Below are 18438 nucleotides of genomic sequence, written 5' to 3' on the forward strand. Positions count from 1 at the left end.
TTATCTCTAGCACTGGTTCTTCAATTCAGCCATTAAGTCAGTGTCAACCAGCTCACAGACATCTCTACACAGGCAGTGAGTGTCAACTCAAACACTACATACTGATACAAAACAACAAATTTAATTCTTAACCTCTCAATTCTACTCTTGGAGCCCATATGATACAGATTAGAAAAAAGAGAAACATGGAGGTTACATTAATTTGCCCAAAGTGATAGAGCACGGCCTTAAACCCCGGCATTCTGACTCTAGGGATCACAGTCTGAAGCACTTGACATCACCTTCCTCATCCATATCCAATTATCAAGACTCATTTCTATATCTGAAATCTCCTGAATTTATTGAATAAAACCTCCTTCAATCAATTATCATAAATACAGCTCTAGTTCAGACCCTGCCTCTCTTACACGAGCTGTAAGAAGTCCTACTTAATTAAACCCGTGCTTCTCATTGTCTCTTTTTAATTGCTGTTCATAGCTGAAATAAAAACTAGGATGGATGACATTACCTCCTCACCAAAAACTGCTAATGGAACAATATCAAAATTTCTCTTCCTGACATTCAAAGCCCTCTATACTTTGACTTCAATCTATCCCCTTCTTCCCCTCAGTCAGCCTCTTTTCCTACTGAATCCTCCCATTTATCATGTGTTCTGGCCTCAGTGGCCTGTCTGATGGCTCTGCAGCACACAGCATAGCTTTCCATCTCTGCATACATTATATCCCACTCTCTTCCCTTACAGGTATTGAATTGCTCCCCATTTTCAAGGTAATTTTCTGATGCATTTCCTGACTTCCTCTTCTCTGTCACATTCCTATTTCTCCAATTACCATTTTCTTCAGTGTAAGACAGAGATTGGTAAACCTTTTCTGTAAAGGGCCAGATAGTAAATATTTTAGGCAGTAAATATTTTAAACTTTGAGAACCACATAGTCTCTATTTTATATATTTTTCTTTCCCCCTTTTTAACTACCCTTCAAAAACGTAAAAAACAGTCTTAGCTTGTGGGCCATACAAAACTAGACTGTCTGACAGATTTGACCAGTGGGCTGTTGTTTGCCAACCCCTGACATAAGAGAGAGGTAATTAAACAACTGTCCCAAAACTCCGAATCACTTACAGGTAATAATGATGTCTTATTTTTCCTAACATTCAAAGTACTTAAATAAACATATTTATCAAACAAATAAGGGGAAAGAGTTCTTTACAATTTTCTTAAATATCCAATGCACAAATCTTGTTTTTGCTGTCTTTATTATTCATGGAGATAGTGATGATATTAAAGATTGTAGAAACCATAAGGAGAGAGAGAGATACTGACAGACTGATGTGTTATGGCTGCATACTCTGTGCCAAACACTATGTTCAATTCTACCATTGTGTTTCTCATTTAACCCTCACAACTCCATGGGGTCCGCATTATTAGCCCCACTAACATACGAAGACACTGAGGTTCAGGGCAGTTAAAATAACTGCCTGAGGTAGGACAATCAGTCACAGTTGTAGGACTCTAGGTAAGGGCTAACTCTAGACTCCATACTCTCTGAAAACCAAACAACTAGTGGCCCAAATAAACCAAACCTTAATAGGATAAAACTGAGAAATGTGCATAGTCATAACAAGCACTTTGTTCCTTTTTTCCTTATATGACGTAAGATTAAAAAATTTTAATAAGGTTTCTAGAAGGCAAGAAATTGATGACAACTAATTTTTGCACGCAACTAAGAATTAAACATAATGCGATATTCAACATAAAGCTATACTAAGTTTTTTCAAAACTTACCTCCTTACAGGAACTGATTTTGATGTGCAATTGCTTGTTATTAAAGGTATAAGTCTGGGTACATGAGTATGCTGAAAAAGATATTTTAGAAGAGGTTGAAAAATACTGTGTACTTTACATAATCTCTTCTTCTATTTGCCTTGCATTCAAGTATTTAGCTATATTACAACAGAACAAAAATACCATAAAATCAGATTTTGAAAGAAATTAAGACCAGTCAAAAAGTTTCCCCAAATTAAAGTAATAGTAATGATATAGTTTCAGAAGGGCAGATGTGATTGCAATATTAAATAATAAAGACAAGTTAATTGTATACCTACAGAGAACTGTTAGGACAGTGTACTTTGGGGGGATGGAGCACTAAGAGGGACCAGGCATGTACTGGTCTTATTTTCTGACGTACTGCTACTGCTGGAGAAGACGGTAACTGCTATGTCATCAAAGCAGGTTATCAGAGTGAATCTACATTAACTACTGGGAATGCACTTTGAAATCGTGATTTTAATTGAACTTTCATCCTGGCTGAACCACAGCTCTCTAGAATTCAGGTAAAGGTCAGTATATACAATCTTCTGGTTTCTATTAGTAATTCTTATGTTCTTCTTTAGTGACGCAAACACTAAAAAGTTCATAATTGACATAAGAATAAAATAGTAACCTAAGCATACGTATTTGATGTTTTAAATCTCCTATTTTTCTTCTGAGCTAATGGTACGGGTTGGGTTCTCTAGGAGGCAGGTTCTGAGATGGAGTTTAGCATTCAGGATATTAAGAAGTGCTCTTGGGATCAACACTGGTGGAAGGGAGGAGAAGGAAGCAGGAGTGAGCAGAAGAAAAAATCAATCTGTGATATGGCCCAAGGACATCTTTGCCCAAAGCCAAAGCTTTGGGGAGCTCTGGAGCTAAAATGGTCTTTCAGAGTAGTCTCAAATTGGTCTAAGATAGCCACAGCGCTATTACTTCCACATCAATCAGTTATTAGACATGGGCCATAACCAGGAAGGGGCAAGACCTTGGGAAAGGCAGCTCTCTGCAAGCTGAGGCAATCCTTGAAGAGGCTGGCAGCTGAAGACTGTCTGCCCACATTGCTTCCAGTCCTGGGGAAACAAGTCTTTCAGTGAAGGAGAACGTGAATGGCACATCAGCGTGTGCCACAACTAACTCAACCAAAATTAGAGGGAAAACTTTTTTCAGTTCCTACAGAGGGAAACCACCCACAGACCTGAAGTTGTTCAAATGAGGATAATGCAACACAGTGCTGACCTGCATACTATTCAACTGTTACATTAAGCGTGGAAGGGCTCTGTGGACCCGGCTCCTTTAGAGCATCCAGAAGAACCCATCCCCAAACATTACTGTGGCGTTAAAGCCCAAGGAGACTCCCTAGCCACAACATACTACATAGGAGGTCTCACCTACCTTCTTCCTCCTCTCTCATAACCTCCTCAAAACCCTACTGCTGACTGATTAACCCACATCCAACACAGTGGCAGGGATGGGGCAAAAGACTAACCTAACTATTGTTACACCATACTCGGGGGAGCTATACCAAAGGAAAATAAAAAGTGACCCTCACAATTACAGATGATGCATTCAACCAAACACCAAGTCAGAACCTGGGAAACAAAATATAGAAAACAGGAAATAATGTAAAACAACAACAACAAAACACCCGATTTGTATTTTCAGTGAGATCATAAGATAGTAAGTAGAATTTAAAGGAATTTTTCCTGAGAACATATACAGCTGTAAGACAGAAAACAAAAAAATATTTAGGAAATGATAAACGACAAACAGAAGCAATAAATAAATGATCCATGAAAACTAACATAAATTTAAGGAAACTTCATTTTAGTCAGAAATCTGGCTCCACTATGTAAAGAAAGCACTAATGAAAGATGATCTACTCCAAGGCCTGCCGTGAGGGAACTCCTGACACAGAGACTCTTCTATGAAGCTTCCTAAGGTGGTGTTTTGTTTTAAATTAAAAAATCAAATGATATCTAACTTATTATAGAAACAATAAAAAGTTAAGAAAACAATTGAGTGAAAAGGACATAATTCTGAGGGAAAAGAAATGTGAACCTGAAGTCCAGTTTTTGAGTTCCTGTAAAAAGGCAAAGAAAAGCCATTTTGAAATACGCAAAGATAAATATATATGAAACCTGAGAACACACTAAAATCACAGAAAAATTTTAAATGGGAAGAGTTTCCTAATAAAGATTGGGCAGGAATAAAGGCAGCAAAAAAAAAAAAAAAAAAAAAAAGCAATTAATTTCAATTGCTGAAAATGAAAATGTCTTTGGCTTAATTTAATTTAATGGTTAAGGGGAAAAAAATGACATGAATAAGATAAAATATATACTTTTTAAAAGGCTGGGGAAGTAAAACAGAGGTTTTATTCCTGACACTGACAATGAGTAAGAAACTTCTAAGAAAATAATGAAACAGGTAAGGAGCAAATACAATGAACATAAAACAGAAAAGATAGGAAAGAAAAAATACTATTTCAAGATGGTAGTAGTCAAAAACTTTCACCATACATAAAGTACATGAAGCAAGAATTGTTAGGAAAATAAAGTTGATAAAAACTAGAATCAGAATTTGCCAGATAAAGCAGCTTTTTAAAAAATGAGACCATGAAGAATTTGAATAATAAACAAACTAGATTTAGTAATGAATAAAGTACCCTATAAATGAATTCCATATTTTGCAAATACTAAAAGACTATCTATCTAAATTTATGATGTATTAGGATACTAACAAAATTCAGGTGATTCAATGAAGAAGAAATTGTACAACCAAATTGTATGATCAGAATATCATGAGATAATATAATGATAAGAACAAAAGAACCATTTGAAAATGCAAACAATATCCTTATGTAATTCAAAGAGAAAGTTGAAATGGAAATTACAAATGATTGAGAATTATAAAATAAAGAGAATGTGATAAATCTAAGTCACTGGATGCTGCTAATGCCAAACTCAGAAGAAAATAATAAGAAAGTGTTGTAATATTAAACAACAAAAACTATGACAAATTATCTAAGGATATACCACAAAAATCTAGGGGGAAAAAAAGAGGTAAAAGCCACAGCAAGTCAAAGAAAGGAATTAAGAAACACAAATGTAGAAACTAAAGAACTAGAAAAAATTAAAGCACCCATTGGTACCAATAAAACAAACTTGAAGCTTATAAAAAAATCCATAACAATACCTCTAGCAAGTGTTTTTTTTTTTTAAAAGAACATATAATAATATAATAAGAAAAAATGGCAGTATAACCACAGTGGAAGAAACTTTTTTTTAAATTAACAGTATACAACCTCATGCCAAGGAGTCTTAAAATCTATATGAAATAGATATTCTGAGAAAACACAAATAACCAAGAATACTTCAAAAAGAGATGCAAGAACGCCCAGTCTAAACCACTAGAAATATTACTGGATAACTTAGAGTCAGCAAACCCTAATAACAAAATATGTTAAACAAAAAAATTACAGAAAATTCTACAAAAGACTTATATTAAGTAAATACCAAAACCTTAATTAGCCAACTGCATCTAGCAGCATCATAAGGTACAATGGCCAAGCAGAATTTAGCTCATGAATGTACAATGGATAAATGAAAAGAGAACCATTTCTAAAGATATTAAAGGGATATCTGACAAGATTCCACATCTATTGTTGACCAAAATTTAGCAAAATAGAAATAGGAGGAAATTCTCATAACCTAATTTTACGTAAAGTATCGAGAAAGTTATCCCAGACATCATATTTAAAGTACTCCCATTAAACTCAGGGATAAAACAAAGATTTCAATAATTTCCACTATTTTTGAACACTGTTATGAAGGTGCCAGATTTAGTGAAGCTTACAAAAATATTAAAACAGAAAGAAACGAACATTTCCATAGATAGATTCATAGATTTCTTCATAGGCACTGGATTTAATTGCTGAAAAAACCTTCTGGTACAGCAGTATTAGAAAAAAACATCACTTAACAGGAGAGGACAAACTGATCACAGAAACTGAAAAGGCATTTAAAAAATAGACCCATATATTTATGGAAATTTACTACATGAAAACAGTGGTATTTTAAGAAAAGACTGAACTGTAATTCACTACATGCCACTGGGTCAAATGGCTTTGTATTTGGGGGAAAATGAAGTTAGATACCTGTATTTCACACAGAAATAAAACTGAGTTAGATCTAAACCTAAGAAACAAAATCATGAAAGTTTTAAACAATTGAATATTTTTATAATTGAGAAATGAGGAAGGTTGTTTTAACTATAACAAAAACCACAAAAGGAGCATTGTCTCAAAGCAAAAAAATTTCAAATTTCTATATATAACAAATGATAGCTTAAACAATATTTGAAGAATTGACAAACTGGCACAAAATATTTGCAACATAGAATTAATTTACAGTCATCCATCAGTGTCCACAGGGGTGGTTCCAAGACCCTGGGAGGATCCCCAAATCTGTGGATGCTCAAGTCCCTTATATAAAATGGTGCAGTATTTGCATAAAACCTACACACATCCTCCTGTATACTTTAAGTCACCTCTAGATTACTTATTATAGTTAATACAATGTAAATGATAAGTAAATAGTTGTAATTACTGTAAATGTTATATAAATAGATGCCAGCAGGAAGCAAATTCAAGTTTTGCTTTTTGGAACTCTCTGGGATTTTTTTCCCCCCAAATATTTTTGATCTGAGGTTGAATCCACAGATGCAGAACCCATGGATAAGGAGGGCTGACTGTCCTTATAACGTATAAAAAAGGCCTTAGAAATAAGTGAGGAAAAAAATGCACAAAGTATAAACTGGCAATCCAAAGAAAAACTATTAAAGAAAAAAGAAAACCTAATGTCTCTAATAATCCAAGAAATGCAAAGTAGAATATGAAATAATATTTCAATTATTAAATTTTTAAAACCTTTAAGATACTAATAATGCACAATGTTGGTAAAGGGTGGAAAGAAAGAACTTCATAAACCTCAGGGAGAAGAATGGTGAGGACAATTTAATATTATGTTCTTTAATAGAGAACTGATTTAGACTTTAAAAATAATTATTTGTATGGACAAGGGAAGCTGCCCAAGTACATGAAGTTTAAAAAGTGTAAAAAAACATTATTTTTACATATATGTAAAATACAAATGCTACATTTACATTTTGTAGTAAATATAGTTTGTACAGGCAAGAACAGAAGTTTGGAAAAGTACATACTGAATGGCTAGCGTGGTTAGTTGCAGAACAGCAGAATTCAAGTGTGGAAGATTTATTTTTTTTAACTCTGTTCTTTTGGGCACCTTCAAGATGTGGATGATGAGAAATATTAAGAATTTGTCTGTCATCTTTTACCACTGTCTCTAACTTTTTTATTGTTTTACATTTGCCTGCTACCACCTATAATGTGGTTATACACACACACACACACACACACACACACACACTCACACACGTACATGAATATTATGTCTATTATATTCTGTATGCAAGCATGTTTACTTTGTAATCCTCTGTACTATTTAAATGTTCAATAATAACTGTGTATTACTTTTATTATCAGAAAAATAATTCAAAAGTAATTTTCCTTTGGGGTTTAAAAAAATACCAATGATTTATTTAAGTACACTGAGAGACAGACATACAGACAGAGAGGTGGACAAACACACAGAGAGAAAGATAGAAAAAAGAAAAGAGAACAAAAGAAAAGAAAGGAAAAGAAAAGAACTTACCCGAATTATGAATCTGATTGCTGCACATCCAGAAGTTGCCATGACTTTTGCACTATTGGGGACGAGATTAAAAAGTGTAGGTACAATGGCTTCAGCTCCATGATCAAACTTGTTTCCCAAAACTGTTGAAAGATGGCTATAAAGGAAGACAGAAAAATGTTTTTTAAAAAAATAGTTTAACATTAAATATAGGTAGGACCATACAATTTTAAAATATTCTTTTACTGAATTAACAAAATTTTTATTTTAACCAGTTCCAATGGCAGAAAAACAAAAGAGAGAAAGGCAAGTGCAGATACTACCTACTTCCTTCTTTTCCCCGTCCTTTTACTGTCGAGTGCAAAGTTGAAATTTGGCATTTTAACCATCTCTTTGCAATGGAGAAGTCATCTAATCTCAGAATTTAACCATTAACATGACAGGTAAAACACTCAGCTCTGACTGTACTAACTTTAGTCTTTATCCATTGGATATTTCCACTCTGATGTCCCAATATCAATCTTAAATTCAACATATTTGACAAATAAGTAAAATCTTTCCCAAATCAGTACTCCTCTATTTCTTTCTATTTTTTAAAATTTTATTTTTGGCTGTGTTGGGTCTTCGTTGCTGCATGCGGGCTTTCTCTAGTTGTGGTGAGTGCGGGCTACTCTTCATTGCATGTGCGGGCTTCTCATTGCGGTGGCTTCTTTTGTTGTGGAGCATGGGCTCTAGGCGCATGGGCTTCAGCATTTGTGGCATGCAGGCTCAGTAGTTGTGGCTCGCAGGCTCTAGAGCACAGGCTCAGTAGTTGTGGTGCATGGGCTTAGTTGCTCTGAGGCATGTGGGATCTACCCGGACCAGTGATCAAACACGTGTCCCCTGCATTCGCAGGCGGATTTTTAACCACTGCGCCACCAGGGAAGTCCCAGTACTCCTCTATTTCTATTAATGAGAAATATTAATATTTCGGTCACAAGTACTCCCTGACATCTTTGGTGTAGGATTTCAGAATTCTTGATTGAAAATAGAACTCTACCATACATTGATTAGTTGGGTGACTCTAAGGACGTCTGTCTTCTCTTTCCAAATTTGTAGTTAAACAACTAATCCAGGCTAATTAATTTAATATGATTTTGGGTAAAACACTTAGGAAGAATGCTGTAATTACAGTTCTGACAATGTTTGTGGAATTATTTAATTTCTATATAACTTATATCTTATCTAAAATACATGGTTGGGGTACAGTTAGCTCCAGAATTTCAGGTTCCTGGTTCAAAGAGGTACTCAGACTCAGACTGACTTACTAGTGTTCAGTTATACTTTCAGTTTTCCAATGTGAAACTCAAATCAGAAGCAGAGAGGTGCCACCTGTGCCCGGATGTTGCTGTCTTCCTTTAAAGAGTGTAAGAGTTTTGTTCTGGTAGGCCAGTGATGTACTTTGAAATCAGCTTGATCTTTATAAGCTTACTGGGAGGGGTGGCCTGAGAGTACTGCAGAGTACTCAGCCTCTAGAGTAGCCTGAACAGTCCTATTCCTATACAACAGCCTTTCTGGGGTTTCTACTGAATGCCCTGGGTGTTCAACAACGTTTCTCCAATCTGGCTCGTCAGAACTTGAACCTCTCCCGGCCCAGGTGAACTCTGGGAATTGTTGTTTATCTTATAGCTTCCAGGAGTTCTTTCCAGTCCTCAGGGAGTTGTATCTTTCACATGCACAGATTAGTATTCAACTAGACTCATGGGATCCCCTATGCAGATTTCTATAACTCTTTTTCTGTATATCTCTCCTCTCCAGCGTTCTGCACTGCAAATTTTAGCCACTTCAGCTTTCAGAACCTCCAATCTGTTTCTTCTTCAACTCAGTGAGACTGCCTTGCTCTGCCTGGGTTCTCCCTCCCTCTCCACGGTCCAGAAAATGCATCCAGGTCAAAACTGTGCTGATCATACTGTTCAACTGACTTGTTTGTTTCAAGAATTACACTCCTGCTCTGCCTGCTGTCCATCATCTGTACACAGTTGTCTTACATATTTTCTCCAGTTTTCTGCAAGAGGGCTAATCCTGTACCAGTTGTTGCATCATGGCAAGAAGCAGCATTCCCATCACGGACTATTTTTGAAGGTTACAATTTGTGGATTTTTGTTTTGTTTTGTTATCAAGAGATATTCAATTATTTTGGTATATTGACTTGTATCTAGCAATCTTGCTATATATATTCCCTTAATTATAATAATTTATCTATCAATTCTTATCATTTTCTGCATGGATAGTTATATCATTTGTTAATAAGGGCAGTTTTGTTCCTTTTCTTGCAATCCTCATAGTTTTTATTTCCTGAGGGGTTTTTTATTTGTTTGTTTATTCTGTTTTGACTAGGACATCTAATACAATCCAGATTATAAATATTAATGGTAGGCATCTTTGTGTTCCCTCTCTTCAAAGTAATACAACAACATACACAACAAAGTATTCTGGTCGGGAGAAGTGGTAAAAGGAGTTTAAGTGTTCTACCAACCTTAAATTTTAGAAAAATATAAACATACAAAATAGGTTTAGACTTTGATAAGTTAGTGATGCATGTTATAATTCCAAGACAACTGCTAAAATATCAGAAATAAAAAGCTTAATATCCAAATTAGCAAAGAGAAAGTTACATATAGCCAGTTCTCAGACCCATTCACTTTCTTCTTATACTCACAGAGTTAGTGACCAAAAATCCACCAGTAGACTTTAGACATATAAACATATTTTAAGGTTGGTATAAAGTGCTATTAAGAAAGATTTTTTTTTTTAATCACACAAATTTAATCCTTATATATATGATGTTTGGAACATATATATGCTTTTTGGGGGTTATCCTGCTAGTGCTTTACTGAATAATCACTGAATCAATGAGTACAAAATTCGTTCATAAAAAATACTTATCACAAAAAAGAATATGCTTACGCCACAGTAATGCAAGCTTCTCTAACCACCTGGGATCTAAGATCCTTAGCTGAAAGTTTAAGTGCTCCATCCAACAAGCGTAAATGTTGGAAAAAGCCATCATATTGTGCAGCTCCAGCAACAAGCAATGATCGAATTTTCTTAAGCTGAAATAAAGAGAATTTTCATTACTGACGTTAAAAAGTGGCAGTGCAAAAAAAAGCTACCTAAACTTCACTATTGGAACAAAATTAAAAATTTTTTCATTATATTTCATAATTATATTCAGACATTTTAACAGCATTAAATGTATCTTATAAATAAACATGCAAACAAACAAGCTTTCTGGAAAAGAACATTATAGATTTAATTATATGCATAATAGACATGTAATGTATGAGTAGGTAAGTAAATTTTGAAGTTTTAAGGGAGTCTTTTCAAAATTGTCACAAAATACACATTAAAATAAAATTTACCATTTTAACCATTTTAAAGTATACAACTTAGTGGCAATAAGTACATTCAAAATGTAGGGCAACCATTACCACTATCTACTAAGAAGCCTATTTTTAAAAGAACCAAATTTGGAAACTATATTCATCCATATGCAAAAGTAAAAAATCAAAAGGATCAACCATTAAGTCATCACCATCTCCAATATTTTAACATTATCACACTTACTTTGTGACACAAATAGCTCTTTCTCCCTATTTCTAAACCTTTAAGAATAGGATTGCCAAATGTTTTCCATATAAACATCATGCATACCTAATAAAATTAATCAGTCAATTGAGATACACTCAGGTGCACATCTGTGCTCACACATACAAGCTAAAAGTTTACCTATCATACCCATTATTATGTATAACTTCATATTAAATTCTGTGGTTTTCTAAATTTTTAAAGATATCTTTAAAGATGAATTAAGGATGGAAAACATAAAAATAAAACACTGTGGATGTTAGAAAAACATCTGAAAGAACAGTTATACAATCTTCGGGTATATAAGGTAGGCAAACTATCATAAGCAGAAGAGAAATCAGAAGGCATCTAAACAACTAAAAAAAATTACAATATGGTAGGAAAAAATTATCTGCAATATATAAGTACAAAAGACAAATAACCAAATATTAAATTGGGCAAAATAAATATAAGAAAATGTGTTCAACCTTACCAGTGATAAGCAAATGCAAATTACAACAGAGACACATCATTTGCCTTCATTAGATTGGCAAAAGTTAAAAAGACTCGATAGCACCCAGTAATAGCTCTCACTGTTAAGATCATGGATGACTAATACCTTTGTTCAAAATATTTTGGCAATGTCTACTAAAATAAAATTGCATCTACTCTTTACCCACCAATCTACTTTAAAAAATTTAAGCTATAAAAATAAAAACACCATTGTTATAAATATGTGCAAGGATGTTTATTGCAATATTGTTAAAACAGCACAAAATATAAAAACAAGTCCATCCAAGTTTCTAGAAACATACAGCCCACCAAAACTGAATCAAGAATAAATAGATAATTTGAACAGTCCAACTGCTAGGAGTGAAATAGAATCTGCAATAAAAAAAACTCCCTGCAAAGAAAGTCCAGGACTGGATGGCTTCACTGGGGAATTCTACCAAACGTACAAAAAACAACTTATACCAATCCTTCTCAAACTCTTTCAAAAGACTGAAGAGGAGGGAATACTCCCAAAATCATTTTATGAAGCCACCATCGCCCTGATACCAAAATCAGACAAAGACGCTACCAAAAAAGAAAATTATAGGCCAATATCTTTCATGAATATAGATGCAAAAATCCTCAACAAAATATTAGCAAACTGAATCCAACAACACATAAAAAGGATCATACACCATGGTCAGGTTGGATTCATCCCAGGGTCACAGGATGGTTCAACATACGCAAATCAATGTGGTCAAAAGCCACATGATCATCTCAACAGATGCAGAAAAAACATTTAATAAAATTGAACATCCATTCATGGTAAAAACTCTTATCAAAGTGGGTATAGAAGGAACATATCTCAACATAATAAAAACTATTTTTGCCAAACCCACAGCCAATGGTTTATGCCAAACTCAAACCCAATACTCAACGGTGAAAAGCTGAAAGCCTTCCCACTAAAATCTGGAACAGGACAAGGATGGCCTCTCTACCACTTCTATTCAATTTAGAAGTCTTAGCCACAGAAATCAACAAAAAAAGAAATTAAAGGTATCCAAACTGGAAGGGAAGAGGAAAATTGTCACTATATGTAGATGACATGATAATTTATATAGAAAACCCTAAAGACACCACACAAAAACTATTAGAACTGATAAACGAATTCAGCAAGGTACCAGGATACAAAATTAACATACAGAAATCTGTTGCATTTCTTTACACTAACAATAAACTATCAGAAAGAAAAAGTAAAAAAAAAAAAAAAAAATTCCCTTTATAAATCACATAAAAAAAAAAAACAACCTAGGAATAAACCTGAACAAGGAAGTGAAAGACTTATATGCTGAGAATCATAACACGTTGATAAAGGAAACTAAAGATGATTCAAAGAAATCATCTCATGCTCTTGGATTGGAAGAATTAATACGGTTAAATGGCCATACTGGCCAAAGCAATCTACAGATTTAATGCCATCCCTACGAATTTACATTCCCACCAACAGTGCAGGAGGGTTCCCTTTACTCCACAACTATGTAACCCTAAGGAGAGTCATGGTCCCGGGGCATCAATGAAGCTCAAAAAGTAGCACAGTGGAGACACTAACAAATGGGTGAGATAGGCTCCACCTGATTAGCAAAACAGAAAAAAATGGACCCTAACTAAGAAAAGGCCTATTATCTCAATGTATTTTCCAGAAAGAAATGTTACCTATCAGACTCTCTATTTCATAAGCAAATACCAGATAGTACTACTATCGAATTTCCAAGTTTTTGAAAAAGAACATTGAAAAAAAAAGGAGAGGGATAAGAAAATAAAAAGTAAAAAACTTACTGCATTGGCACGCTGATCCCAGTCGTGTTTGTCATCTGACAAAATTTCCCTGATTTTATTTAATGTTTCTTCAAGTTCTCGACTAGAATAGATCTTAAAGAAAAGATGCAAAATTATAACATTAATATTTCTTGCCACAGCAAAATTATGCCCTCATGTTCAAATAATCTTTCCAGTAATAGTATTATTTCCCATTCTAGCACCATTTTTAAATGGAGAATGAAAATACATTATAGATAATAATAAAATAAAAGGCTTTGTCTTCCTTACCTGTTACCCAGGTAAGGATATTTCTCCACTCATGAGTAACTTCAAATATACTTTTAAAGTGCTTTGTCATTTAAAAACAAAATGCAAATATCCAACAGATTAGTAAAAACAGGACTGAGTTCTCAAAATGACTTCAGGTATATAACATATCTATTGCATTCGTATACTTATTATACAATATTGCAAAAGGACATGTTTTAGGTTAGTCCCTCCTCTGACCCTCTCGCTAGACTGTAGCCAGGAGAGCTACATGCTTTATTCCCTCTGGAGCTAACTGTCTGCCAAACACCATTATCCTTTCATTCACTTAACAAATATCCACATAACAGGGATGTAACATTCTAGGCACTAAGGACACTATGGTGAGCAAAAAATAGGCATGGTCTTTGCCTTATGGAACTTATAATCTAGTCAGGGAAAGAAAAAAATTAATCAAATGATATAAAATATGAAATTGCAAATAGAAAGTATCACCAAGGAGAAGTACATACTGCTATGAAAGTATACATACAATAGGGGGTTTGAACTAGTTAGGAAAGTCAAGCTTGAATTGAGAGCTAAAGCATGAGGGAGACATCATTAGACAAAATAGAGAAAGATCAGCCTTCCCTGTGGTGAACAGCATGTGCAAAGGCTCTGTGACAGAAAGAAACTGAAAGAAGGCCAAGTACAGTAGTAAAGAGTGCAAAGGGGATCAGGGGAAGAGATAGTGACCCAAGGCCTAAGTCTGTCAGTGCATAGTATTTCTCTACATCACAGTCAAGGTTCAGAGGTGGGCGCAAAACCTAAATTAGTTCAGTTAGAGTGAATTTCAAAGTTTTACATGGTCAGCTGGGGAAGAGGCAGAGGGTACTAAGGGAGTGAGGCTCGGACAGCTGCAGCCATGTTGCTGACCATGAGGGAAGACAATGCAGAAGAATCCAGAAATGAGACATAAGAAAGAATGGGGTCCTAGATACCATCTGAGTAGTACAAACAGATACTGCCATCAAATAGGCCCTATTTATATTTTTCACTTTCAACGGCCATCAAATTCTCCTTTTCCTTAAAACAAAAACTTGCCAAAAACAAGAGTACAAAGGGGAGCAAGGCATGAGACAAGGCTGAAGAGGCAGGAGGGGGACCAGATAAACATTTGTTACAGAGTGATTACTGGAGGCTTCTGAGCCTTTCCTGCCTCCCACTTTCCCTTCACAAAAGTCCTTCTGCAATATTTAAAAAGAAAGGCAGGTTCCTCTCCCACTCCTAATCTTATTATGATGTTTTGCTCTGGAATACAATGCCAGGCTCCCCCTCCCCTAACATGGGAAAAAAGGGTCGACTCAAAAATTTACTTTAGTGAGGGGGTACATAATTTTTTAAACATTCTTTTAGGGGGCATACAGAGAGAAGAAGTTTGAATACCACTAAGTTAGGAATTGGCTGCAATAAAATAATTCCTAGGTTTCTAACTTGTGTAACTAATTAGGTTTCCACATATAAAACACTGGAAGAGTAGGTTTGAAAGGGGAAGATCATGAGCCCAGTTGTGGGCACGTTGAATTTGAGATGCTTCTGAGACATCTAAAAGGAGATGTCAAATAAACAATCAGTGGAAAAATTATTTTTGCACTAAAGAGAGTTCTGGCTTAGCGATAAAAACCTGTGCATTACCTATGTAAAGGCACGAAGTAAAGCCATGGATTTGAAGGAAGGAAGGAAATGGAGAGCGAGAAGAGAGGCCCAGAACCAACCCTTAAGAAATCTCAGTATTCAACAGTCAAGTAAAGAAGGATGTGGCTTTAAAGGAGAAAGAGATGAAGTGGACAGAAAGGTAGGAGGAAAAAAAATGGAAGAACATTGTATCACAGGCACCTCTAAAAAAAAAAAGTGGATGTAGTTGGACATTGCAATGTAAGATGATTCAATGATATGGATTCAATTTTGTTTCAGCCTCACTGAAAAAATCACTTGGAAGTCTAATTGTACCAACAAATAATAGTTTGGCAAGTCAATTCAGGAAAAAAAGAATTTGGAAAACAGGGACAAAAATAAATAATACTACGAACAGGCACATAGGCAATATTCATGGGGAATGCCACTTTACTGGCATCCTTACCTGTATAGAAGGGACATCTGTAAAAGCCTTTATAAAATCATCTTCATCAACTGCTCCGGCACCTCCTTCCTTAGAAGCACCTGGTAATTAAAAATAAATTTATCTTTTAAAGTTTACTTTTAAGCACTTTAGCACTAAGAACACCATGAAAAAAATTAACTCTTTTGATATGAAAAAGGTGTAATTTTGAGACATTCCAATTTATAAGAAGGTATTAAAAAAATCTCCAACTTTTCAGAAAAGAGAAGGTACTTAGCAGTGGTTGATTAGCCCTCTGTAAGGTACTAGATGAGGCTGGTAGTAGAATCCAAACTATAGGAACAGAGCCCTCTCATCCCTCATTCAATGCAAGAGCAGGGACACAAGAAATACAGGTGAAAGGATAAACATTTAAAAAGCTGAGCAGTCAGTTTATATGACCCTAAATGTCAATAACGGTGCCAAGGCTTCCCTGGTGGCGCAGTGGTTGAGAATCTGCCTGCCAATGCAGGGGACACAGGTTTGAGCCCTAGTCTGGGAAGATCCCACATGCTGCGGAGCAACTAGGCCCGTAGGCCACAACTACTGAGCCTGCGCGTCCAGAGCCTGTGCTCCGCAACAAGAGAGGCCGCGATAGAGGCCCGCGCACCGTGATGAAGAGTGGCCCCCGCGGGCTTCCCTGGTGGCGCAGTGGTTGAGAATCTGCCTGCCAATGCAGGGGACACGGGTTTGAGCCCTGGTCTGGGAAGATCCCACATGCTGCGGAGCAACTAGGCCCGTGAGCCACAATTGCTGAGCCCTCGCATCTGGAGCCCGTGCTCCGCAACAAGAGACGCCGCGATAGTGAGAGGCCCGCGCACCGCGATGAAGAGTGGCCCCCGCTTGCCGCAACTGGAGAAAGCCCTCGCACAGAAACGAAGACCCAACACAGCCATAAATAAATAAATAAATAGTTTAAAAAAAAAAAGAGTGGCCCCCGCTTGCTGCAACTGGAGAAAGCCCTCACACAGAAATGAAGACCCAACACAGCCATAAATAAATTTAAAAATAATAAATAAATAAATAAATAAATAAATAAATAAATAAATAAATAAATAAATAAGCAAGCAAGCCAAATAAGTGAGGCAGAGGATCCACATGTGCTGCAGTGGTCAGGAAAGCAAATGTGAAAGAAATGAGGGTCTTGAAATTAACTTTAAATATACAAACAAATCTTTTATTGCACATACACAATAAAAAAGTAAACTTAATAGGCAGTAGTTGTTTAAGAGCCAATAATTAGCTATTGTCTTTCAGCTCCAAATACACTCTTTTATATTGTGATGCTGGGCCTAGGACTGAGCAAACCATTTTTCTGCTGATTCTAATGGTTTCCTGTTAAACTGTGTCAGTAGAGATGGGGAAAGAATGAAAGCTGAAGGAAGAAGGGACCTACTCCTTCCTAACTACTTCCTCTTCTTGTCAGTAAAACCCTAGCAACTCTGGCAGGTTGCTCATTTCAGTAGCAGTTCCAGACAGCAGTTTTTCTAACATTCACTGAAACCAGCTCACTATGCCTGACAGAGACACCAGGCAGCTAGTACCTGCTCCTCAGAGGTCAAGTCACAGCTCTGCAGGGCCTCTCCTCTAAGCCTCTATGTTTCAATAATTTTAACCTCATTTTGTTCTTCCAGCTTTAGGGGTAGGAGCTATTTACTGTGATTGCTACATCCATGATACTTTATTTTTTATTTTTATTTTTTTTCAAATTAACCAGTATTTAAATGGGGAGGGGAGTTGTTTAACAGAAGTAGTATGAATTATAAATATTATTTCCCGGGTACTCAGCTGCTATATGTAATTGTTGTGCAGAAGACACTAAAATAGTGTCTTTGCTCTTAATGACAGTGGAGAAACCAGAGTCAACAGAGGGAACTAGGCTTCATGGAGAACTGTCGTCACAAAACTCAACCAAGGAATCTTAACACAGCCGCTGAGAGTACTGTGGTATAGGTAGCTGGGGAGGAGACACCTGTTTGGGGGGGAAGGAGAATAAATGCCGGGAAGGCTCTGCACTGATGGACTGTGAAGCCGGCAGAAGGGTCAGTAATCTTCTCGCCTCCTCGGCCTCTTCCATGATACTTTAGTGTTCTCTTTTTGCATTCTTAATTCATCAATACCCATTTAACAAATTATATTAAATTCTCTCTGCAAAAATAACTTGTGGATTCTGTCTTCTGACTGAAATCTGGCTAACTCTACTTATTATTTATTTTCTTCATGGTAAAAATCCAACATATGAAGTGGTTTTCAAATACCTAAGATGTACATTCCAATGGACAATTCACTTAAAAAATCTCTCTGGTTAAAAAATTAAACAGAAAATATCTCTTCAATTAAGTTTATCATCTACCAAAGGAGATATAAATACTGCAAAACTGGACTTAAAAAAAATCATCCTAAAAAATAAAAAATACTCAGGATTTCCAAAGGTGTATAAAAAGCTCCTTATCTTAAAAACAAATGAAAACCTCAGAAGGTCTTTGTATATGAGTTTTAACAGCAATAAGAGATGGACCACAGAAGAGCATAAAGTTTAAGGCAATATAAAACTGCAAATTAAAAGCAATGACAATTTCATAAACTAAAAGAGGAATGAA

General features: G+C 35.7%; 1 protein-coding gene across 39 annotated transcripts in view; it reads right to left on the reverse strand.

Moving 5' to 3' along the window:
* The window catches only part of CLASP2 (cytoplasmic linker associated protein 2), a 176764-nt gene that overhangs the window by 91080 nt on the left and 67246 nt on the right, over positions 1–18438 (reverse strand). For all 39 annotated transcript variants that reach the window (XM_082411763.1, XM_082411766.1, XM_082411776.1 and 36 more), the window contains 5 exons: positions 15821–15900; positions 13453–13545; positions 10465–10610; positions 7540–7675; positions 1784–1854 (listed from right to left, as the gene is read on the reverse strand). In XM_082411763.1, the coding sequence (XP_082267889.1) occupies positions 1784–1854; positions 7540–7675; positions 10465–10610; positions 13453–13545; positions 15821–15900 (526 nt within the window). The remainder of the gene's footprint in view (positions 1–1783; positions 1855–7539; positions 7676–10464; positions 10611–13452; positions 13546–15820; positions 15901–18438) is intronic.

The sequence above is a fragment of the Balaenoptera physalus genome, assembly GCF_965194825.1.
Source record: "Balaenoptera physalus genome assembly, chromosome: 11".
NCBI classification, from domain to species: domain Eukaryota; kingdom Metazoa; phylum Chordata; class Mammalia; order Artiodactyla; family Balaenopteridae; genus Balaenoptera; species Balaenoptera physalus.